The sequence below is a fragment of the Herpailurus yagouaroundi genome, unplaced genomic scaffold (assembly GCF_014898765.1).
Source record: "Herpailurus yagouaroundi ecotype Mexico unplaced genomic scaffold, PumYag 159, whole genome shotgun sequence".
In the NCBI taxonomy this organism is placed as follows: domain Eukaryota; kingdom Metazoa; phylum Chordata; class Mammalia; order Carnivora; family Felidae; genus Herpailurus; species Herpailurus yagouaroundi.
In genome coordinates this window covers 6440111-6464098 of record NW_024412400.1, presented here as the reverse complement: position 1 = coordinate 6464098, position 23988 = coordinate 6440111, and the positions used below count along the sequence as shown (strand labels likewise).

Sequence of the window (23988 nt, the reverse complement as noted above, 5' to 3'; positions counted from 1 at the left end):
CTCAGTGCCGAGCCCGATGTAGGGCTTAATCCCACGGCTGTGAGATCATGACCTGAGTCGGTATAAGAGTCAGACGTGTAACTGACTGAGCCACGCAGCTGCCCTGAGAGACTCATGTATATATAAAAACCTGATAAATGATAAAGAGGGCACTACAGATAATACAGGAAAAGAGAACTGAGTCACCATATGAAAAAAAATTAAGCCAGAACCCAATTTACACCATTCATAAAGGTGAACTCCAGACGGATCAGAGTCCTAAACGTGGAAGTTACACTAACAGTACAAAATGTAAAAAAAACACTTCTATGGCAATGGTAAAACGTCTTAAACAATATCTCAAAAGCATAAAATTTAAGATGAAAAATTGGTGGGTTTCATTTAATCAAAATTTTGTTCAGTTGCCGACACTATAAATAAGGTTAACAGGGGGCGCCTGGGTGGCGCAGTCGGTTAAGCGTCCGACTTCAGCCAGGTCACGATCTCGCGGTCCGTGAGTTCCAGCCCCGCGTCAGGCTCTGGGCTGATGGCTCGGAGACTGGAGCCTGTTTCTGATTCTGTGTCTCCCTCTCTCTCTGCCCCTCCCCCGTTCATGCTCTGTCTCTCTCTGTTCCAAAAATAAATAAACGTTGAAAAAAAAAAAAAAGGTTAACAGACAAATGACAGGAGATGTTTGCAACACAGAAAGCAGACAAGGATCTAAGTGTTTGAAGCGTCCGACTTCGGCTCAGGCCACGATCTCACAGTTCATGGGTTCGAGCCCTGTGTTGGGCTCTGAGCTGACAGCTCAGAGCCTGGAGCCTGCTTTGGATTTCTGTCTTCCTCTCTCTGCCTTCCCCTGCTCACGCTCTGTCTCTGTCTCGCAAAATAAATAAATTGTTAAAAAAATTAATGGAAAGAAAAGAATAAGAAGGGAAATACAATACGGGGAAAATGATGAAGGATATAACCAGCCAATTCACAGAGAGAAAAACCAAAGTTACAAAAGCTGTTCAAACTTGCTATTAAGGAAGAAAAACACAAATTAAACCAACACTGGGATACTAGTTTCCATCCATCAGATTAGCAAACGATTCAAAGGTGCTTAATGCTAAGTGTTGGTGGGGATGCACTGAGGGTAGACCAATGATTTCAGAAATGTGAGACTCAGCCTCTCTGTCTACCCACTTCCAATGAGCAGCAGCAGCACCTGACCTCAAGCTAAAGACCTGCCCTCCAGAGGTGGTACCTGCAGAGGGTGCCTGGAGGGCCTGAGGAAAAGCTGAACTTGAGTAACACTGAGCTGCCAGGGCAGACGTGAAAAGGGACAGACATGCACCCATCAGAGAAATACCCTACATTCACCTTCTAAGCAGAATAAAAAATCCTGCTGATTGCGGCATGTGGAGAGCCTTTGTAGAGAGGACTCCAGCTTCTAAGCTTGTACCATGCTTAGAAGATTCAACTTAAATCTGCCTGTGGTCAGGGAGCCTGGGTGGCTCAGTCGGTTAAGTGTCAGACTCTTGGTTTCCGCTCAGGTCATGATCCCGTGGTTTTGTGAGTTCGAGCCCTGCATCGAGCTCTGCACTGACTGTGGAGTCTGCTTGGGATTCTCTCTCTCCCTCTCTCTCTCTGCCCCTCCCCGATTCGCACTGTCTCTGTCTCTCTCAAAATAAATAAATAAAAACTTAAAAAAAAAAAATCTGGTGTCTGTTGCCACCCCATCTACTGTCACAGCCTCTCTAGGCTGCCCTCCTGCTGGGGTAGGTGGGGTGTGGGTGGGGGGCACAGGGTTAAGAAGGGATCTTGCACTTGAACAGGAACCCAGGCTTGCTGTCGAGACTGAGACCCAATTACTCATTCAGTACTGTGAACCCACAGCCAAGACAGTTGAGAAAAGTATCCTTTTAGTTATTAATTCTACAAATATTTAGGGAGAGCCCAGTTACCACCGGGGAGTGGTTTAAGAGGTGGGAACAGGTGGTCTAACAAGACAGAGGAGACCCTTCCTCTCCGGGGGCTCACATTCTAGTTGAGGAAGGACAGACCATAAACAGGTAGATAAATTAGAAAATAGAGCATGACAGTGACAAGTTCTGTGATGAAACAAAGCAAAGCGAAATTAGGGCCAGAGGGCCAACAGCTGGTCCAGTACAGGGTCTCTCAACCTCGGCACAGGTGGCCTTCGGACTGGATAATTCTTTGCTGTGGAGGGCTGGCATGTGCACTGTGGAATGGGCGGTGGCACCCCGGCCTCTGCCCACGAGAGCAGCACTCCCCGTCTGCGACACCAAAAAGGTCTCCAGATATTGTCAAATACCCTCTGGGGGGCAAAACTGCCTCTGCTGAAAACCACCAGTCAATATGAATTCTAGTAAAAAGAACAGAGAAAATGAAGGGAAAGAAATCATCAGAGAAATAATGTGATAAATTTCCTCAAGCTAGAAAATGTCAGATATAGTCTAATGAAATGAGCGCTCACCACAATGAAGGAAGAAGGCTGAGACCTAAACTTTAACTGAGAGATTTCAAAACCCTAAGAAAAGATTCTAGAAGATTCTGCAGAGACAAAAATACCATTCAGATGGGCCTCTCACTGGCAACACTAAAAGTCAGAAAAGGACAAAACATTGTTTTGTTTAAAAAAATTTTTTTTTTCAATGTTTATTTATTTTTGGGACAGAGGGAGACAGAGCATGAACGGGGAGGGGCAGAGAGAGAGGGAGACACAGAATCGGAAACAGGCTCCAGGCTCTGAGCCATCAGCCCAGAGCCTGACGTGGGGCTCGAACTCACGGACCGCGAGATCGTGACCTGGCTGAAGTCGGACGCTTAACCGACTGCGCCACCCAGGCGCCCCAACATTGTTTTGTTTTAAAGTTTATTTATTTTGAGACAGGGGCACTTGGGTGACTCAGTCAGTTAAGTATTATTTAAGTGTGAAAGCAAAATTATTTTATTACAGTCTGAGAGCACCCCCCACACTCCCACATCTACATGAAAGAAGGGTCAAGGATGTCCTGAAGCAAAGAGGAAATACAAATACAAAACCACTTAGATGTGTGATCTAATAGTGGTAATCAAAGAAAGCAACCAAGTGTATAATTTAAGTAATTATTGATGCATAATGCACACTGAACAGTAACATTTCTGGAACTGGAAAATGGGAGGTAAAGACAGGAGAGTAGAGAGGGAACATAATGTCTTTCAGTGGAGACCATCATCACTGAGTAGAACATAAATTCTAAACACTGATCAAAAGCAATAAATGTGAGTATCTGTTCTGAGACATTTTTTAAACGTTTGTTAATTTTTGAGAGAGAAAGAGAGCACGTGTGCAAGCGCACATGATGGGGAGAGAGAGACGGAGACAGAGGACCTGAAGTGGGCCCTGCGCTGACAGCAGCATGCCCCGTGCAGGGCTGGAACTCACAAACTGTGTCATCATGGTCTGAGCTTAGCCGACTGACCCACCCAGGCGCCCCCTATGTTGGAATTTTAAACGTTAATTACTAGGAAAAGAGGTAGAGCCTATAGGCTCAGGGGCCAATGCCTGAAGGTGGAAATGCCTGCAGGGCCAGAAGGGAGTAACGGAGCCCATGAGGCCAGAGTAAGGCAGCACCGGCACCCGCTCGGGCAGAGGTATTTGACTGAATAACTAAACGCTGTGCTAGCCAAACGCAACGGGCTCTAGAAACAAAATCCGTACTCAGGTTGTCACTTTACTACCAACACCTGTTACACAGAAGAGACGAAATAAGGAAGAATCAGCCACGGACATTGACAAGACTGAGAGCAGCCCACGGTTCCTAATACTGAACCGGCAAGAGCAAACCTACACCACAGAAGACCAGAGAAGTCGATCGTAGCACAAGCGCGTGATGGAATACTCCAGTGCAGGGAGAAGGAACGACTAACAGCTACGCGGATTCACATGGATGAATTCATGAAGGTAACAGAGTTACAGAAGCAAGTCCCCTAAGAACACGAGTCACTCCACACCACAGCTGGGGGAGAATGATGCCTCGCATTTGTGCAGCCCTTTCTGGTCGCAAGCATGTTCGTTTACGTAATCTTATTTGGAAGGAGCCCAGCAGAGCTGGCAAGACAGGTTTGATAGCTGCTCTTAAGCTTTTGCTAAGAGGATAAGTAACTCTATGTGGTTTTGCACCAAAAATTCTTTAAAGGCTGGGAATGATGACATTATCCCCTCAGCCCTCAGTGCCTGGAAGGACTTCTCTGCTCTCACGGCTGCTTCCTGCACACTGTTGGGGACAGCCCCCCACAACGTGTCCCCTCCTGATGGCTGGAGGACCCTCCGTGCCAGGCACTGGGTGCCAACCTCAGCACCATCCCCGCCCTGTTCACCGATCCCTCTTTTCTGGGGATTCTGGAAGCTTTGGAGACCTTCAGGGAATTTCTTTTTACGCTCTGAGGGATGCAATGGAAAGAAATGAGAATGTGTATAATGTTTATTTTATTTATTTGAAAATCTGTGATGAGGGCGCCTGGGTGGTTCAGTCAGTTAAGTGTCCAACTCTTGGTTTCAGCTCAGGTCATGATCTCACAGTTCGGGAGTTCGAGCCCCACGTTGGGCACCATGCTGACCACACGGAGCCTACTTTGGATTCTCTCTCTCTCTCTCTCTCTCTCTCTGCCCCTCCCTGGCTCACACACGCTCTCTAAATAAATAAATAAATAAATAAATAAATAAACAAACAAACAAACAAACAAATAAATAAATAAAATTTGTGGTGAACACACATACATCCTGAAAAATGTACGTAACCCCTCATAAGCCGACAGCCTGACATTCTCACAAACTCAACACACTTCGTGTAACTCAGGAAAGAGAGCATCATCAGCACCCCAGAGGCCCTCTCCTGCCTTCTCCTGAAAGGTAGCTGCTAACTGTCCTGGCTTCCAGTGACTGCAAATCGTGTTGTCTGGTTTTGAACCCGCCGCATGCACTTTTGTGTCTGGCTTCTTATGTTCCACCGAATTACATTTATGAGATTTGCCCCTTTTGCTGCAGCTAGTGGGGGCTGCTTGATTTTCGTTTCTGTGTAGTATCACACTGCATGAATACCCCACACACACTTATCCTGCCTGCTATCGATGGGCGTTGGGTTCCAGTGCAGGGCTATTAAGCACCGTGCCACGATGAATGTTCTCTTGGACGTCTTCAGAGAACACGTGTACACATTTCTGTTATGCATTCGCCAAGAGGCGAGGCTGCTGGAAGGTGTATGTGAGGCTTTAGTAGATGCTGCACGACAGCTTCTCAAAAAGGCTTCCCTAATGCTTACTGCTATAGTATCCTCGGACTTGGTTGGTTCAAAGACATAAAACATACGACACAGAACTCAGATTGTCCATAAAAGTATCATGAGTTGGAGCTCAAGCAAAGAGGCTTCAGGTGCCCAGAGGGACAAATACACCCTCCCGGCAGAAGCCCCGCCCCAGGCCACTCCAGTGCCAGCAGTTAAGGGGAAGTCCACGGACCTAAAGCTGCCCATTCTGGAGCTCAGGTTCTTAGAAATCCCTTTCTCCCCCCAGGTGCCCCTCTCCCCAACCTACCCCGCTCTGCCTTTCCGTTACAGACCTCTGGTTTCAACAGTGGTTCTGTATCCCCATTCATCCCCGATGGAGCCACGGTGCTGGACTGGGCCCCCCCAGGGCAGATGGACCCCACCTAGGCCTTTCCCACGTGCACTGCCCATGTCCTCAGGGTCCAGAGCTTGGAGCATCTTGGAAATTCAGGTTACAAAAGGTCTCCAAGTGCTACAGCTACTCACCAGGAGGCCAGGCTCATGGGGACAGAGCAGAGAAGCAGAATAGCCTGCCTCCTAGTCCCTGTCTGCCCACAGGCGCTCCTGACTCACCTTCTCCCCCCGCCACGGGGGCCAGGCTCCATGTCCCTCCTGCCCTTGTGATCAAGCCACAACAAATCTGTGAGGCCTGGCCTGGAGGTTGGGAAGGGTCTCAGGCACCTCAGGGTATGAGGGTCCGTGCCCCAGAACACAGCCCACGAGCAGCTCACTTACTGACTCGGTAGCCCAAGCCCTCGGCATGAATCCTCTTGGCCATGAACTGCCCTTCAATCAGTGCTCGGATCTCCACATCCCTGGGGAATGCTGGGACCTGTCTCCAAGAGAAAGCAGGCACAGAGTGAAGATTCCTTGTTTTCCCTTCATTGTGTGTGTGTGTGTGTGTGTGTGTGTGTGTGTGTGTGTGTGTGGTCTTTTTAAATGACAGCCCAGATTCAGAAACTGTGACTCAGACCTCCGGTGCGGCTCAACCAACTAAGCACCTGTCACACAAACACATCACTCACACACACACACTCCCAGCCTCATGCATGTTTGCTCTGGAGAAACAGAGCATCAGAGGGCTAGTCTCAGGCCGCCAAGGGTTCAGCTCTGTGACCTCAAGTAAGTTACGCAGACCTTGCTGGGGTCTTAACAACACTGAGGTAATATCGGTACCTGTGTCTCAGGGTGGTTACAATGACCCAATTAGACGGCAGAGTCCGGTCTGGGTGTTTGATACTCACTAAGTGACAGCCTACAGCTTATGCTGACGACCCACAGCTGCTGATGGGTGTCAACCCAAGCTCTGCCCATGCCTGAGCCCCTGTGACCAGCATAGACCCTACCTTCTCCCTGTTAGCCCTCGATGGGTTTATGGAAAAGGGAACAGGCATACCTTCTCTGTATCTTCTCTGATCTTTCATCAGAAAACCGAGATGAACTCCTTCCTTCTACAGTTTATATAAAGCTTCCCACTTATAACCCAATACAGAATGGCTTCATCAGCTACAAATCCAATGCCTACTCTAACTGTAACAGTTACCAGACAGAGTGACTTACCGACCCCACCTAGGAAAGGCCGCAGGGTGGAGGAGAAACAAAACAGCAGCTTCAGGGCCAGGGAGGACTGGGGTTGGAGGCCCCCCTCCACCACCCAGGCCCTGGTGACTTGGGCACATGATTTAGCCTCTCTGGACCTCAAGAGGCTATGAGCAGTAAATGAGGGATATAGGAAACCATCAGCACAGTGCTTGGAGCTAAACAGCCCTCAATAAATGTTAGTGCCCCCCGTCCCAGAAGCCTTCCATCAGGAAGGCATTCCTGATCTGGAGACAGTGTCAGTCCTCGGGGGTGCAGGGTTAAGTCCGCCAAGTCAACAGTCTCTATGACTCTCAGTGACAGTCAGCATGGACACAGGTGATTTGCACTCTGCTTTCTAAGCATGTCTGCCTTAGATCCTGCTGATTCCCCAGCACTAAAATGCACTCTGGCACATCAAAAACATTTGCTCTAGGGGCACCTGGGTGGCTCAGTTGGTTAAGCGTCCGACTTTGGCTCAGGTCATGATCTCACAGTTCGTGGGTTTGAACCCTGTGTCGGGTTCCATGCTGCCGGTGCAAAACCTGCTTGGGAATCTCCCTCTCTCTACCCCTCCCCTGCCTGCTTTCTCTCTCTCTCTCAAAATAAATAAACTTAAAAAGAAACTGCTCTAATAATAGATGAGTAAATACATGACGTCCCTAAAGCAGCAGAATCTGATAGGCGATTGTTACATTTAGCACTCAAAAATGGAGCCAATTTCTCTCCAATACCAATACCACACGTACCTTGTGGTTTTCTGCACTAAACCTATGGCGCCCAATAATTTCAGGGGTGATCTCCATTACGTCAAAATAAAAACCTGAAACAAGACCGGGAAGAGATTCACTGTCGGGAATCAAAACCAAAAGATAAGCTTCTCAAAGACTTATTAAAGAACAGGGTGAAATGAGCCTACATCTGGGTCTACCAGAAGAGTCAGGGGAATACCCTTGGTTCCTGCTCTCCAGCAGGACAGGAAGAAAGGCCCTGAGCTACACTTTCTTAGAGACGGTTTTTCCCACTCTCACCTGCAGCCCGGGCCAGAGGCGGCTGCCCAACCAGCCCTGAAATACCAGCGCAGGTTTGATCAAGGGAGACACGTCTCCTCCCCGCTCAGAAGGCCGGCCACCATTCCTAACAGAACGCTGCATCTGGGACAGAAAGCTACATGTGGAGGACACAATGGGATAGAGGAGGAGCCGTGGCTGCCGTCCCTGATGTTGTCACCAGGGCCTCGGAGGGGGACAGAGATGCAGTTATGGCCTGACTTCCACTCAAAGCATGGAGAACGGCCCAACCTTACTCAGATCATGGGGTCTCACACTAGTCTGGAAGGCCCATGGGGCAGAAGGATAGACAGGTAGGGCTCCCCTTGGCTGCTCCATGGCCCTCACCTCCCCATACCCCTGAGGCCCTAGGCCCTGTCCCTTCTGCCAGCAACCGCTGCCCTTGACAGGCCCAGGCATCACCAAACAGCCTACCCAGGTTCCCGCCGTTCCCCATCTCCGTGGACCGCAGTGCCTCAGAGAACTCACTCCAGGAACAGGAAGCTGACTCATCACGGATCTTCTCTCTCATGAGGGAGCCATTTTTAAAGCTGCAGAAGCACACACACCTCTGAGGGAGGGACCCAGTGCTTGCTGACTGCACCCACATATTTTGGTGAAGAATCCGAGGGAGAAGGGCTGCAGGTCAGGCTGGACCACAAGGTATCGGGCCCAGCAAAGGCCCCTCGGAATTGCAGGGAAACGCACTGGTCTTGGGCTCTTGTGGGGTTGCCACAACCAGCCCTGAAATACCAGCGAGAGACAGGGAGAAATACCAGGGAGAGACAGGGAGCTGTGGCTTCTACACATCATACCACCCGGATGATGGAACAGAGCTGGTAAACTTAAGAGACCTATATATTCTCCAATGGTTCCTGGGGCCTAGAGGCTCAGAAACTTCCCTGAGTAGCTTCCAGTGGGTTTCCAAAGGCCTGTGGATCAGGGTACAGAGCACACCTCCTCCATGACGACTGTCAGGAGGCAGGATGTGCTTCTTACCATCTGTTGAAGGCCTACCATGTGCTAGGCACGTCATAACAACGCTACCAAGTAAACCTTTTATTCTTCCCATTTCATGAGCAAAGTGTGACTCACATGTGCTGTGGCATCTGCACACAAGACATAGGTGTTGAGGATGGGACTGCAATCTGGGTTTGGGGGGGACTCCAGATGCCGGGTTCTTCCCCACCCAGCTCTGCTGTCAGAAGGACCCAACGAGTCCCGGGGTCTCAGCTGCTGAGCACAATGACTTGAGGGCTCCAGATGGTACCAGACCTGCCCACACCACCCTCCTCCCCACCAAGCCTACCAGAGAAGTGCCATGTAGTGCTGGGAGCCAACGGGGTTGCAGAAGATGTGCCCTTCCAGGGCGGGCATGGGCTCCTGGAGCCAGAGAAATAGGGTGTCGCTGGTGCCCAGGCTGACCTGGGAAGAAACGGGCAGAGGTGAGGCGCCTCTCTGCTCAGCTGTACCAGCCCTGACCCCCATCATGTCACTCCTGATGCCGTTGACCGCTGATTAAATGTCCCTTCCTCGGAGAAACCTCCTTCTGACCCTCCCACATCAGGTAAGTCCAAAGTTAGCAACCAGATTTAGGATCTCACGGAAACTGTAGGCCAATTTCTTAGAATTTAACCACAATTACATCTAACTAATGGTTTGGGTAACAACTGATTCCCCAATGACTTTCCCACTAGACCCAGAAGGGTCAGACCCTTCTGTCACTGCACCAAGCAAGACTGGCCACTGTTAAGGGGACCTGCCAGCAAAGGCCATGACCTTCTAACAGAGGAGATACGAATAGGTCCTGGGGCCTAGGTCTTCCTATCCCCTCCTTCAGCTGCCTTTTGGGGCCAGCAGACCCTCTAATAGACAACAAAGATGCTACTGGGGCCCAGAACCCCTGTCCCCTAGGGCAGGAAGAGTTAGCTCCGCCTGTAGGTGTGAGAAGTCACCTTACCGCAATGTCACCTTCCTCCAGCCTCATGCCTGCCAGCGACGCTGAGAATAGGAGGGGAGCCTCTGGTTAGCTGGAGGTCACATGGAGCCACAAAGCAAACCACACTCACCCCCAGGTGGGAGCCAGCCCCTACCTCCCGCCCCAATCCACATGCTAGGGTAGAGGAAGGAACAGGGTGAGTTGAGGGCTCAGGATGGCCCAAGGGAAGGTCCCAGGGGTCAGGGGGTAGAGTCCCTGTGGTCATGCTTCCCAGCTTCTTCTAAAGGGGCCCAAACTCCCCACCATCAGGTGCTCACAAGAGTGCCAAGAACCAAGGGGCCCAAGTCAAGACATCAGGATACACACGGCAGAGTGTGTCACAAGGTGAGGCAGGAGTTGGGGCTTCCTTCCACCCAAGCAGAAGGTAAAGGGGACTGTCCGTCCCCCTTAGACATGAGGCCCCTAAGAGCAATTCTTGTCTGCCTTGCTCACTGATGTACCCTGGAGCTGAAAGGTCTGGCATGCAGTAGGTACTCACTAAATGTCGAGAGACTGAATGAATAAGTGAGTGGAAGGAGATGTGGGAAGGACAGATGTACTCAGTCACTTCTGCTGAGTACAACCAGCCATGGGTACTGCTGAGTACAAACACATCCAGTGTTTGGATGTGTCCCCAAACACTGGAAGCCCCATCAGCCTCCACTGGCAGGGACTGGGGAAATAAAGCGGGACGACTGGACCGTAGGCAACCAATAAAATGATATTGCACAAAAATATTGCCCAGGTTAGTTAAAATAAGATATGTTTACTTATGAGCATAGAAAGAAAGTTGGAAGGATAGCCATCAAAACTGTAGCTGTAGCTACCTCAGGGTTAAGAGATTATGGATGATTTTTGCATCCTTCCTTTGGTTCGTCAGTATTAAAAAAATTTTTTTTCCCGCGGTGAAGAGGTATCCCTTGTAAGAAAAAGAGCACAGGCGTCTGTTAGTCTGTTTGCTTGTTACCCCTGCTGTTTTAATGAGGGAGCAGCTAATACATTATTTAAAACACCAGCAGAGCGGGGCGCCTGGGTGGCTCAGTCAGTTGAGCCACTGACTTCGGTTCAGGTCATGATCTCACGGCTCGTGAGTTCGAGCCCCACGTTGGGCTCTGTGCTGACAGCTCGGAGCCTGCTTCGGATTCTGTGTCTCCCTCTCTCTCTCTGCCCCTCCCCAACTCATGTTCGGTCTCTCTCTGTCTCAGAAATAAATAAACATTAAATAAATAGATAAAACACCAGCAGACTAAAGGCCAGACTTGGGGAGGAACCGACTAAAGGGCTACCTGCCTGGGATCTCTAACATTCAGCCTGAAACCGAGGTCCAGGAGGAAGGATCGGAAAGCTACTTTTTTCATTCCTGCTCAAACATGCCCAGAAGCTCACTGCAGTGGTTAAAAAGGCCCCTTCTTCCTCCTGACTTGCTTCTAGTTGATAGAGGAGATACGAGTATATACACTGCCTAACGAGACTCAGTGAGGTTATTTTCATTCCGAAAGGAAAATAGACGTGGCCCACAAAACTGTAGAATTTTCCTAAATTGGTGCTCATAGACCAACTGTTCTCTGCTCTTCTCTGACCTCCCAACTTTTAGGGCTGATGGGAACTGGCCCTGAGTGGGCCCTGGGAGCCTGGGGCACCAGAACATGCACACTGCAGGCTGGAGATGCCTCTCGACCCAGGGACAGAGCATGGGGCTTCATGCCTCGCCACCGTGGAAATCAGGCCACTGTCTACCAGCGTCTACCTCCCTCCCCTTCACCTTTGGACCAGGAACACTGGGATCCTTCCTCCAAAACCTGGTCTGTTTGGTTCTGTGCTCTGACAACAGGGTTCCGCACGATCGTCTACAGAAATTGCTCAGGGACAGGAAGGGCCCTTGTCTGGCTCCTGGGGATCCCCCCAGATACCAGAGCCACAGCTGTCCCGGGAGAGACAGGTCACAGATGCGGCCACAAGCGTGGCGGGGACGTGCTAGCTGTCCCCTCAGCTCCAGAGCAGACAGGCCGGAAGCAGACTGAGGAACACCATGAGTGTTATTTGTAGTAGTGGCTGAACAGCAGTGACTTAAATGTTTTTTCCTCATCACGAAAATATACACAGACGCCGCAGAAAATATGGAATCGAATACTACTGCTAATAATATAGCCACTGTTATTAAGAATGAATTTTAACCAGGGCTCTATTTCGAGGCATACAACTACACTCCTAGGCACACATGCCTCTATTTATTTTTGATGCTCATATCCTGCTCGTCTACACAGCCAACAGAAGGAAAGTACAGGGAGGCTAGTGGGTGTTGAAACCGGGAGAAGGGCTGAAGTCTGAAAATAGAAAGAAATGTGTTTCAAAGGAGAGTGAAATAGAACAGACAGCCACGGGGTGCCGGGGTGGCTCAGTCGGTTAAACGTTCGACTTTGGCTCAGGTCATGATCTCACAGTCGGTGGGTTTGAGTCCCGCCCTCAGGCTGACAGCTGGGACCCTGGAGCCTGCTTTGGATTCTGTGTCTCCCTCTCCCTGCCCCTCCACTGGCTCACTCTCTCTTTTCTCCCCCTCTCAAAAATAAACATTAAAAAAGTTAAAAAAAGAAAGAAAGAACAGAGAGCCACGCATGTTCCCTGACCACGGAGGAAAGCAGGAGAGGCTCTACGAAGGGAAGTCAGCCTCCCTTGGACAGCAGACCCTGGTCCTCGGCCACGTTACTTGACCCTCACTTCCTGAGAGCAGGAGCCTAGGAGGGTGATTTAGGGTCGAGTTGCCAGACAAAGTGGAGGACACTCAGTTAAACTGAATTTCAGAGAAACGTGCTTTGGGACATACTTACGCTAAAAAATCATTGTGGTTATGTGAAATACAGATATCGCAAGGGATGCGCTTACATTACATTATTATTTGTTGTTCCTCTGAAATGGGAGTTACGCTGGGTGTCCTGTACCTGTATTTGTATTTACCTGGCAATCCTAATTTGGTGGCTCGTTAGGGACAGGGCTGCCGGGGGTGGGGCTGAGGGGCAGCGGTCTGGTGGTACAGTGTGGCCATCTGGCCTTTCTTCAGAGACCTGATGACCCCTCCTGGAGTGGCTGGGGGAGGGAAAGGTGTTCGGATGAGGAATAATTCATATCCATAGAGCAAATGATGGGGAGGAGACCCAAGACCACGTCCCAGAGGAAGGGCTGGAGGAACTGAGATGTTTAGCTTGGAACAGAAAAGGCAGTTGCAAGGGGGGTGGTGGGCAGGACTACCCTCCTTAACCACTGATCAGTTCTCACCTGGGGCGGAGGGGGAGCCCTCAGTGGCTCCAGAAGGCAGAGGCAGAGGCAGAGGCAGAGGCAGAACCAAGGTGGGGCAGGTACAAGGAGGCAGATTACAGGCCAGCAGTGTGGCAGGTGGCCAGGGGGGAAGGGTTTCAAGAGGCTGGACTGGCTGACATTCTCAAATGGACCCAGTCAGGCTACTTGGGAGAGTGAAATCCTGCAAGGTACTCACCAGGGTTGTCCCCAGTAAAGGCCACCACTTGGCATCCTGGAGGAAATCCATAGCGCTGGACGTAGTAGGAAGAAATGGCTCCCTGAGGAGGAGAAGCAAATCCCACCTGTTCACAGCCGTCCAAACCGCAGGTTGCAAGAATGCTACAAGCCCCAGGTCACTGGGCCTGCACTCACATCACTCCCAAGGGATGTCGCAACAGGATGTCCCCTCCTGTTCACAAAAAGCCAGAGGAACCCAGCACAGGCTTGGAACTATAAATTTAAGGTCATCCCACTGCCTTGAACACCACTGGATTTTGAGAGGCAGCTAGAACAAACCAATCCCCATCTTGTACTTTTTTCGTAAGCTCCACATTCTGGTATAGCATTAATGGTAAATACATAACCAGTGGACACACAGTAAGCAAATTCACGGAAAGACACAATGCCTTACATACTCATTCTATCAGCCCAGCAATCAGATTAAGAATAACCAAACATGCGGGGCGCCTGGGTGGCTCAGTCAGGTAAGCCGCCGACTTCAGCTCAGTTCATGATCTCATGGTTCTGAGTACAAGCCCCACATAGAGTTCTGTGCTGGCCTGCTTCTGGTCCTCTCCTGCTTGTGCGCGTGCTCTCTCTCTCTCTCTCTCTCTCTAAAATAAACATTAAAAAAAAAAAAAAGAAGAAGAATCAACATGCAAATGCAGAGGTCAACTTTCTAGAGAAAATAAACCAAAAAAATGGCAGTGTGGGGGAGGGAACTCCCCTGAGAAGCATGGCCCCCAAGGCTCCTCCAAGGGCAGCTGTGGGACCAGAGATCAGAGACACCCGCTGGACAGACCCACAGAAAACACAGCTATAAAAGAGACACTGTTTCCCCCCCTCTTTCCCTGACTTTACCTTAGTTCTAAAAGTTTGAAATAAATGATGGGCTTTCCTGGGGCCTAGAGAGAAATTTTGCTCCTTATAGCAAAATTTCAGTCTTACATCAGAATAAGCCATCTCCTGAGAGAGAAATGTCTCAGACCCCGTTGCCTCCAAAAACAGAGCCAGAGTCAGAGTTCGTGTGCAGGTGGCTTATTTGGGAAAGTGACCCCAGAAAACGAAAGGGGACCTGGGGAGGAGGGAGAGGCCACCCAAGGGTACATTGTCAAGCTGGTCACCACTGTGGGCAGCGTCCGAGGAGCCGTGTGAAGGATCTGGGGGTTGTCCACCTGGGAACGGGGCGAGGGGCACATCTCCACAGGCCCCCGCTACTGAAGGGTGTCCCCTGGGATGTTAACTCCCTGGACCTCCAGGTTTGCAGAGCACAAACACGGAGTCACAGAAGCCCTGGGCGGAAAGGGAGGGGAGATCCCACCCCGGCAGGCTGCGGCCAGGTGACACTGAAAAGCCACAGCAGCTGGTCAAACAGATGGGTTAGGAGGCTGCGAGGCAGGGCTGGAGAAGCGTCCAATACCATCCATCTCCAGATATCTTCCTGCAAAAAACGTGAAAGCTGCCTGGGCACCACCTTCCGAAGAAGGGATGATGGGAAACACCGGTTCCGCTTGTCCCCGTCCCCCGACCCCCCCATCACGTGGGTGCATCTGTTACAAATGAAAACATGCTTTTCAGAATCGGTTCTTTTTGGTTCCTCAAGCTGCTAGTCCTCAAGCTGCCTCCCTCCTGGAGGCATGTGTTCCCGGCATAAGGAAAACAAAGCCTGTTGCCGTGGACAAAACATTGCTTCCCATCTCACACAAAACCAGAAGCCGTGCATGGAATACCAATCCCAGAGGCTGGGCCGTTTCCTGTTGGCCCTTCCTTATTCCTTCTGCTGTGCTTCAGCAACGCTGGGTCCTGAACTGTCCCCCTTCCGAGGCGGGGGACACCCCTCCCTAAGCTCTGTACATCGGTGCTGATCTCAGAAAAGTGCTTTTGTGGCTGGGACTCTGAACGGGCAGGACAGTGGCAGCCTGATCCTTCTCATCACCCTCCTCAGGCCTCAGGGACCCTTCTCCTTCCTTCCTGCTGACTCAACCACCCAGCCGTTCTGTGTGTGGCACATGTTCCTGACAAGGGCCCCTGAGGGCAGGGTCCAGCTGTCTACTCCATTCTCCCCACAGAGCAGCCTAGAATTAAAGTCAGTTAACTGGGGGAAACCAAGGCAAATACACCCAGCCAGTGTGTATTCTGAATGGGGGTGTCGTGCTAATGGTTAAATGTTCTTCATCACACCGTTTGTCTTTTCGCTACAGAGTTGTGTGAGTTCTTTAGATATTTTGGATGCTAACTCCTTATCAGATACATGATTTTGAAAAAATTTTAATGTTTATTTTTTGAGAGAGAGAGAGAGAGAGAGAGCGTGCGAGCGAGCATGAGTGGGGGAGGGGCAGAGAGAGAGGGAGACACAGAATCTGAAGCAGGTTCCAGGCTCTGAGCTGTCAGCACAGAGCCCGACGTGAGGCTCCAACTCATGAACCATGAGATCATGACCTAAACCAAAGTCGGACGCCCAACCGAGTGAATCACCCAGGTGCCCCCAGATACATGATTTTTATGTATATTCTCCTATCCCATAGGTTGCATTTTTGGTTTTCTGAAGTTTATTTGAGAGAGAAAGAGAGAGAAAGCACAGGGAGGGGCAAAGAGAGAATCCCAAGCAGGCTGTGTATCTCCAACACAGAGCCCCACAAGGGGCTCAAAATCACGAATGGAACCGTGAGATCATGACCTCAGCCAAAATCAAGAGTCAGAGGCTCAACCGAGGGACCCAGGCCCCCGGCCTCTCAGTTTTGTCGATGGTTTCCCTTTGCTGTGCGGAAGCTTCTAAGTTTGATATAGCCCCACTTGCTTTTGTTGCCTTTGCTCTTGGTATCAAATCCCCAAAACCATCACCAAGACCTGTTTTTCTCTAGGAGTTCCATGCTTTCAGGTCTTCCATTCAAGTCTTTCATCCATTTTGAGCTCATTTTTGTGTGTGGTGTAAGAGTGGTCCTGCTTCATCCTTTCCCATGTGGCTGCCCTAAATGTTTTTCATATTGCCCTTGGGACCGAGAACTATCCTGAGCACTTTAAATGCATCAGCTCACTTACACTTACAGTGGCTCAGTTGGCTGAGCGCACAGCTCTTGATTTCGGCTCAGGCCATGATCTCGCGGTTTGTGGGTTCAAGCCCTGCATCCATGCTAACGATGTGGAGCTTGCTTGGAATTCTCCCTCCCTCTCTCCCCACTCCTCCCCTATTTGTGCTCTCTCTCTCTCTCTCTCTTTCGAAATAAATAAATAAACTTTAAATGCATCGACCTGTTTATTCTGCACATCAGTCTGACAACATAGAAAGTATCATTATTCCTTCAGGAACAACAGAAATGAGGAAACAGAGGAACAGACTAAAGTCACAAAGCTGGCAAATGGCAGAGACGACATTCCAGCCTGGGCAATACGGTGCCAGGGACTACGCTCTCCGTAGCTTCCTGGCACCTCTTTGTATTTACTCCTACTCTCTGCCTCCTTCAAGCTTCAGAGGTGGTTCCTACCCCAAGAATTTCAGCATTCTGTGTATTTTTTCCTAACGTTTGCAATCACCCACAACTTATACCTTCAACTTTTCTTCCTATCCTAATAAATTTCTAGCAGAATTTTCCTAAGTCCCCCTACCCCACACCTCACCGCCACGAGGCAGTCATATATACCTGCACCTGAGTACCTGCTAAATGCAAGGCACTGATCAAGACATTCGGCTTTGACATGTCAAACGCTTCTCTTGTACACTGCTTTCCCCAGTAGCTGCCAGCTCTTAAAGGAGCCACGCCGCCGGAAAGAGGACCTACCACAACTGAGCAGGACGGTACCGGTGAGCCAAGCTTCTCCTCTAAATGAGGAGCACAGGCAGCAAGGCAGACCCGCGACCAGACTTTGTCCTTGATCTGCAACAAATTCATTCCAGAACCTAAGGGAATGAAGGAAACAAGAAACAGAAACATCTTTAGAAAGGACCTTTCGGGAAAATGTACAAGTGGGGCAGAAAGCCAATCATTCTCTTGCAGCAAACTTATACTTGGACCTCTTCCCACTGGAACGTATATGGTGTGCCTGGGTCATTATGGAGCTGGCAAACATGAGGTCCGCAGGGGCCCTTGGAAACACATGGCCCCACTGGAAACACATGGCCCCACCTCCTCCGCATATCCCTCATGGGCTCGAGCTCCACCATTAGCCTGCAAATCTGCAGCCCTAAGACCCGACAATACGTAGACCAGGCACTGTTCTTTGTGGCCCCTGGGTTCAAGGTGGCTGCTTGGAGGCAGCCCTGTGCTGATGTGGGTCAGCCCTCAGGATTTCCCAATCACATCTAACTTATCGAGGGAAGCTAAGCCTGTCTGAAAACAATCTACTGCTCCCGAGGCTTTCCTGAGGATGGCGAGGGGGAGACGAGCCAGAGCACAGGAGGAGGCCTCCCGTCTTCCTCCTCCCCTGGGTCCAGGTGGAGGCACATAGACGTCGGCCGGGATGCTAATGGAGTCATGCACCCAGGTGAGGAGGTCAGACCACAGGTAAATCAGGGGATGACCTCTCAGGGGGGTGAGGACAGCGGCGTGGAGGGTCCGGCTGAGGCTGAAAAACGCGAACCTCTGGACCGCCCCGGGAGTGGGGCTGTGACTTTCCCCCCGCAGCACAAACAGCCCCAGGGGAGGTGTGGCGAACACAAGTGGACACATGCTGTTCCAGGCTCAGGGTTCTGCTGGTCTCACTTCTCCGGAGCTACCTGTGGGAACCTTCTCTTCTCCAGATTGTGAGTGAAGCTGGGGGACCGGCTTCCTCTCCCTGAACACTAGAATAACAGCTGGCATACGACAGCACTCAAACACTCCAGATGGAGTCCCAGGAGGCTCTGAGCATTCCAAGACTCCTCTGAAGCCACGTTCATAGGCCTGGGCTCTTGCTCTGCGTTCTGGTCCCCTCTTCTGTTGGCAGGCCTTGCAGCCCGGCCTCCTGCAAAAGTGCCTTCGGCAGCCTTGTCCCAGCTTTCCTTCCTCACTGGCATCACCCGCAGTTATTTCGGGCAAGGTTTTGGACTCCAGAAGCTCACCACTCTCTTGCGTTCCCCAAGAAACAACTCCTTGGGGGAGCCAGGCTCCAAGATGGCTCGTGCTCAGCCCTGAGCCCTGGTGTTCACACCTTGTGAGGTCTCTGTCTTCCTATACCTGGGGAGGTCTGTTGTGACCAGTAGGGTGGGGCAGGAGGGATGGTACGACACTTCCAAGACTAAGGTGTAAAAGATTCTGCAGCTTCTGCTTGACTGCACTCTCCTCTCATCCCTCACCGGGGGGGGGGGGGGGGCATCCAGCTCCAGTGTCGTGAGTGGTCCTATGGGAGGGCCACGTGGAGAGGAACACAGGCCTCAAACCAGTTCTGTCTGGAGCCCTGGAAGTGGATCCTCCAGCCCCAGTCAAGCCTTTACATGACTGGTCCTGGTTGCCAGCTTGAAGGCCACCCCATGAGAGCTCCTGGGCCACACAAGCCAGCCAAGCTGCTCCAAGATTACAGACCTGCGGAAATTCTGTGAGATCATCAACACTTGTGGTTTCAGCTGCTAAGCACCGGGGACATTCATTACACAGCAGAAGACAATATGCTCCCTTCTCAGCAACAGACGACAGGGCTAAAAGACTAGCACCCAGCCGGGTGGACAGGGCTCACGCTGCCCACAGCCCCACATGTGCACGTGCATACGGAACAGGCCAGCGCCGGGACTCTGAAGGCTTACCATCACTGCAGTCGATAGGAGAGTAAGACCCAAGGAACAGGGAGGCAGCAAAGCTACTGACCAAAGAAATTCTCTGTAAAAGGAAGAAACAGTCAGCTAGGACTCATTTCCATAAGCCACCGAATCCTCTGATGCGCACAACATGAGAAGAGCTTTCAATTGAGGAGGGAAGTGGAAACTTGGAGCAAGGTGCCCCGTAATGGTAGTGACTGAATATCTTGGGTACTAGAACATCCAAGTATCTGGATCACCAAGACTCCTTGGGAGAGCACCTCACGCTGCCGTTTCTGTTGGGCCATAGAACTCAAGTCCCGACAAAGCAAAAAAGCAACAAGCCCTATGAAAAAGCCGTGCTTAGGGAAGTGGCTTTTCTACCCAGAATCCAGGAGGTGTGATGCCTGATCTCCTTCCTCCATTCCTGTGGTCTTTATATCTAAGTCACAAGGGAAGGGCCTTGTGGCCACAGGATTCAGAACCAACAAAGACACCCTCGGGGGTTCAGAGCAACTTAAGCAAAAACCAGTCCCTCGGGAGCTGGAGGACTGATAATGGATTTCAAATGTTGGCCTGGGGGTCTGTGCTTCCACGTGGAAAGCGCCGGCCCTTGGACCACTGCAGAGAATGCCAGCACCTCCTGTCTCCTGTCCCCTGTCCCCCCTCAGGCCACCTTGGTTCCACACGGAATTTGGAGAGGGTTTTACATCTCTGCCCTTCCCCTCCTCCCCGAAATCTACACAGCACATGCTGCAGAGTAATCTGGAACCCTGAGTCATTAAATAACAAACCGGATGCTGTTAACTCCCAAGATTAAAAAGGCACTTTGGTCGAACATGAGCTGATCGTTTTCTAATTATTCAGAGACGAAAATCACTAGCCAAGGTGTCAAGGCTGCTTCTCAGGCGGCATTAAGTGCCAGCTCTCGGCGACCGTGGTCCAAGGAATGAATCTGAGTTTCTGGGACACAGGCTCCGGTTGAAGGGCCACAGCTAGGGACACAGGGGTTCAGCTTTCCACATTTCTGGAGAAAACACTGAGCCCACACCAATCAAGTGCCTGGTAGCCATTTCCACGCAGGAAACTGAGAAGACGGAGACTAAAGGACACCTGGAACTCCTACTCAGGTGGCCGAAGTCACCAGTCCCCACTGCTCCCACCCTGCCCCTGCCCTCTGGGGTCAAGAGAGACCCTGACTTCTCTTTCCCACGATTCCATTCATTCCTTCCTCTTTGGAAACAGCTCGACAATGAGGGGGAAAAAAAGCCAAACTGAATATATCATTTTCAATGTCTGCTAATCCATGCTTTTGGCCAATGCGCGCGAGATGTATTTATACTAAAGGTTAAGTATTATAAAAGGAATTCAACTGTGACTGAAATCAAAGAGGAACGTTGAACCGACCTCCGTGTGTGAGTAGGCCTCGGGGTTCTGCTGGTAAATCTTCGCGATCTGGTTTCCCGTAAATCGCTGCAGAGAAGAGCGCAAATTCTTAAAAATCCATAACCTATGTGCAATGATCGGCTCTCACAAAGTGAGGTTAGCGTAGCATGCTCTGGATATTAGTACAATGGAAGCTTTCTCAAGACCTCCACTCTAAAAATGTTTGCTGAACACCCTCCAGGAATAAGCCTAGCTCCTCACCCGCAAGGCAACGCGAAGCTGACCAAGAGCGCCTGCGCAGGGTATTTTCCCCGCCCCCCCATTGTTCTCAAGGCAGGAGGGGTCACATGACCCCAGCTGCGCCAGTCGCAGCCGGCCCTGGAAGGGTGGCTGAAGGCAGCCGGAACCGAAGCTGGCTTTTTTTTCTTTTTTGGAACTTTTCCAGGCGCTGCCTTACATGCACGGACTCCTCTCGGGTTCAAAACTGCTCGAAGTGTGGGTGCTATTTTTGGCCCGCGCTTAGAGGCTGAAGCGGAGGTGCCATGGTCGCCCCCGTACAGGGCCGCTCGACACGAGGAGCACAGCCACGTCCACGCCTCAGCTCCCTTCTAAGAAAAGGGCAACAGGAGGTCCGTCCTGGCTCGCCAGCAGCAGAGGGAGGCAGGACAACCGGGGGCAGACCCAGGGGCCAGACACCCACGTGTCTCCTGTGATTCCCCTGGGGGTGGGTCGGCAGCTGTGTCCTCCCAGACACCCAGGGAGAAGGGGCCAGAAAGGACCAGAGCCAGCAACCGGACCTTCCTCCCGGGACCAACCCTAATCCCCAGCCCGTGGCAGGTGCGGCGCACCTCGTAGGCCCGGGAGCCTGTGAGGCAGCTGAGAGCCTGGGCGCCGCCCACCGCGGCCTCCAGCTGGCGACACTGGGCTGTGGTGCTGGAGTCCATCCACACGGGGCTGTCGCTGATGGAGAAACAGGCCTGGAGGGGAGGAACAAAGGCGCAGGCTGGAACGATGCCTGCTGACTCTGGGAGCCACCCTGGCCTTGGCGGTTACACTGCCAATCACGGCTGTGATTGCATGTGACCTAGGAAAACCCACGGGCAAGCCCTTCGTGCCCAAATCTTGACCTGGCTCCGCGGGGTCTTTCCCCAGAAAGCTCAAGGTTGAAGGTTCTAATAAGGACACCTGAGCACTGCAGGCAACACTAGAGATGAGCAGCCAAGTGCAGTGTCACGGAGGCATCTGAAGCTGGGAAGCATGGAGAAGACACAGCCTGCCTTCCCAGCATCACCAGGAGGCAGCACGCCCCATGGGGAGATCCCCGAACGGGGAACTAGCCAGAGCCATGCCAGACCGGAAGGGACCCTCTGATGAGGACTGTTGGCACCCCACCCTCTGTTCAGACACCAGGGATACCCATTGGGGGGCAGGGCAGACCATGTTCACAGCACTATTGCCCGAGCCAAGTTCCTATACCCTTGACAATGCACAAAAGCCCCAGACTTCAGGGCCCACAGGAGCTTGGGCCCTTCACCCCACCCCACAGAATTTTCTCAGACTCCCACAACATGGCCACGGTTACCTGCAGCTGCTTATGTAACGGGAGGTCTGGTGACAGGCTTCTCAGCACCTGGCTGGCCCCAGCCTTCCAGTATACACTTCCATGTTGCTGTCGAGGGAAAACGCACACACACGTTCACGCGGCTACACACCATTACCACTTTGGAGACACAGAAAGACTGCAGACCACACCCTGAAAGAAACGGGCTCCAAGCCTGCCCCTGCCACTTCTTAGTCACAGAACTCATCACCTTTGTGAGACTTGGTTTTCATTTCTAGAAAATGAGAGCTCTGCCCTGTTCACCTCAAAACTTACAGGAAGGGTCCGAGAAAGAATTATTGGTCTGGATTTTGGGAATTTCGTAAAGTTGTATTTAATTATGTTGCTCATAATATTATCTGAAATTCACGCCTTCAGTCACTTACCCATTCATTCATTCAACAAACATTTATTGAGCACCTAGATCATGCCAGGCAATGAGACAGATGAATAGGATAGTACTGTCCCTATTCTCTTGACACGGGGGTTGACGCAGGGAAAAAGACACAAACATACAATTATAAAACCCCATGGATGTGCAGTGGCAGGGCAGCGGGAACACAGAGGAGGGGCATCTAACCAACTGGGAGCACTCATGGGTAGAGGTGGACACGATTAGTAGGAAAGGAGCTGAGAGTTGAGTGTGTGGGGGTTCCATGCAGAGAGCAACCACAGGTGAGAGGTTGGCAGGCGTGGGGAATGGTGGCATTCTTTTTATTTATTTATTTTTTAAGTTTATTTATTTTGAGAGAGAGAGAAAGCATGAGTAGGGGAGAGGCAGAGAGAGAGAGGGAAAGAGAGAGAATCCCAAGCAGGCTCTGCACCAGCAGCACAGAGCCCGACGTGGGGCTCGAACCCACAAACCACCAGATCACGACCTGAGCTGAAGTCGGACGCTTAATCACTGAGCCACCCAGGCTCCCCAGAATGGTGGCATTCTAAACAGTGGGCTGGGTCTCAGGTGGGAGGTGGTGGGGACAGCCTAAGCACCAGGGCCTTGACGTCCATACTCAGGAGGTTGGGGTTTATCGGGGAGGTGTGGGAACTCTGGATTAGCAGGGGAGTGATGTGGCCAGGGCTAAATGTATGAAAGGGTTTGGGGGAGTCACAAAGAAGGTACAGGGGAGACAGGGAGGCTGAAGCAGAGACCCAGAAAAAAATCATAGACGTTCGGCCTGGGGCAACAGAGGCAAAATTGGAGAGAAGGTGGTAGATTCAAGAGTCATGTAACAAATCAATGGGACATGGGGACCCCCTTGGACATGGGGTCAAGGATGATGGGTGGGTTGTGGCCCTGGGGAAAGACAGACCACTCAGTCTAGCACAGAAGTTGGGATACCTGGCCATGGGGCCGGGGGATGCCCAGGAGGGACAGGGTGTCCCAGCCTGAGGTTTAGGTAAGAGAAGTGGATGAGATCACTCAGAGAACCCATGTAGTTTAACAAGGACAGGAGCAATAAATTCCTGTCGGGTTAGGGAGAGAGAGGGGGAGAGAGAGAAGGTGGCTTTAGAAAACTCAGTAAGCACTCTCTGATGAGGATGTGAAAATAGGCTAATTAGACATGGAGCAAAGTGATTCAGAGGATACGGCTCAACTTGGGTCCTGACTCCCCCTCCCAGACCTGGGGTAGGTGACGTCACCCCTCTGTGCCTCTGGGTTCCTATGTAAATGGCAATGATGATAAAAGCAGTAGCTAGGGGTGCCTGGGTGGCTCAGTTGAGTGTCCAACTCTGGATTTCAGCTCAGGTCACGATCTCATGGTCTGTGGGATCCAGCCCTAAGTCAGACTTCGTGCTGACAGCACAGGGCCTGCTTGGGATTCTCTCCCTCCCTCTCTCTCTACCCCTACCCCACTTGTGTGCATGATCTCTCTCAAAGATTAATAAACTTT

General features: G+C 51.2%; 1 protein-coding gene across 3 annotated transcripts in view; it reads right to left on the bottom strand.

Annotated features, from left to right (window-relative positions):
- XYLB (xylulokinase) overlaps window positions 1–23988 on the bottom strand; it is a 57063-nt gene that overhangs the window by 19682 nt on the left and 13393 nt on the right. For all 3 annotated transcript variants that reach the window (XM_040479810.1, XM_040479808.1, XM_040479809.1), the window contains 11 exons: window positions 22079–22165; window positions 21345–21473; window positions 20518–20583; window positions 19120–19192; window positions 17183–17301; window positions 13384–13465; window positions 9879–9919; window positions 9228–9343; window positions 8354–8469; window positions 7619–7692; window positions 6027–6123 (listed from right to left, as the gene is read on the bottom strand). In XM_040479810.1, coding sequence (XP_040335744.1) covers window positions 6027–6123; window positions 7619–7692; window positions 8354–8469; window positions 9228–9343; window positions 9879–9919; window positions 13384–13465; window positions 17183–17301; window positions 19120–19192; window positions 20518–20583; window positions 21345–21473; window positions 22079–22165 — 1000 coding nt within the window. The remainder of the gene's footprint in view (window positions 1–6026; window positions 6124–7618; window positions 7693–8353; window positions 8470–9227; window positions 9344–9878; window positions 9920–13383; window positions 13466–17182; window positions 17302–19119; window positions 19193–20517; window positions 20584–21344; window positions 21474–22078; window positions 22166–23988) is intronic.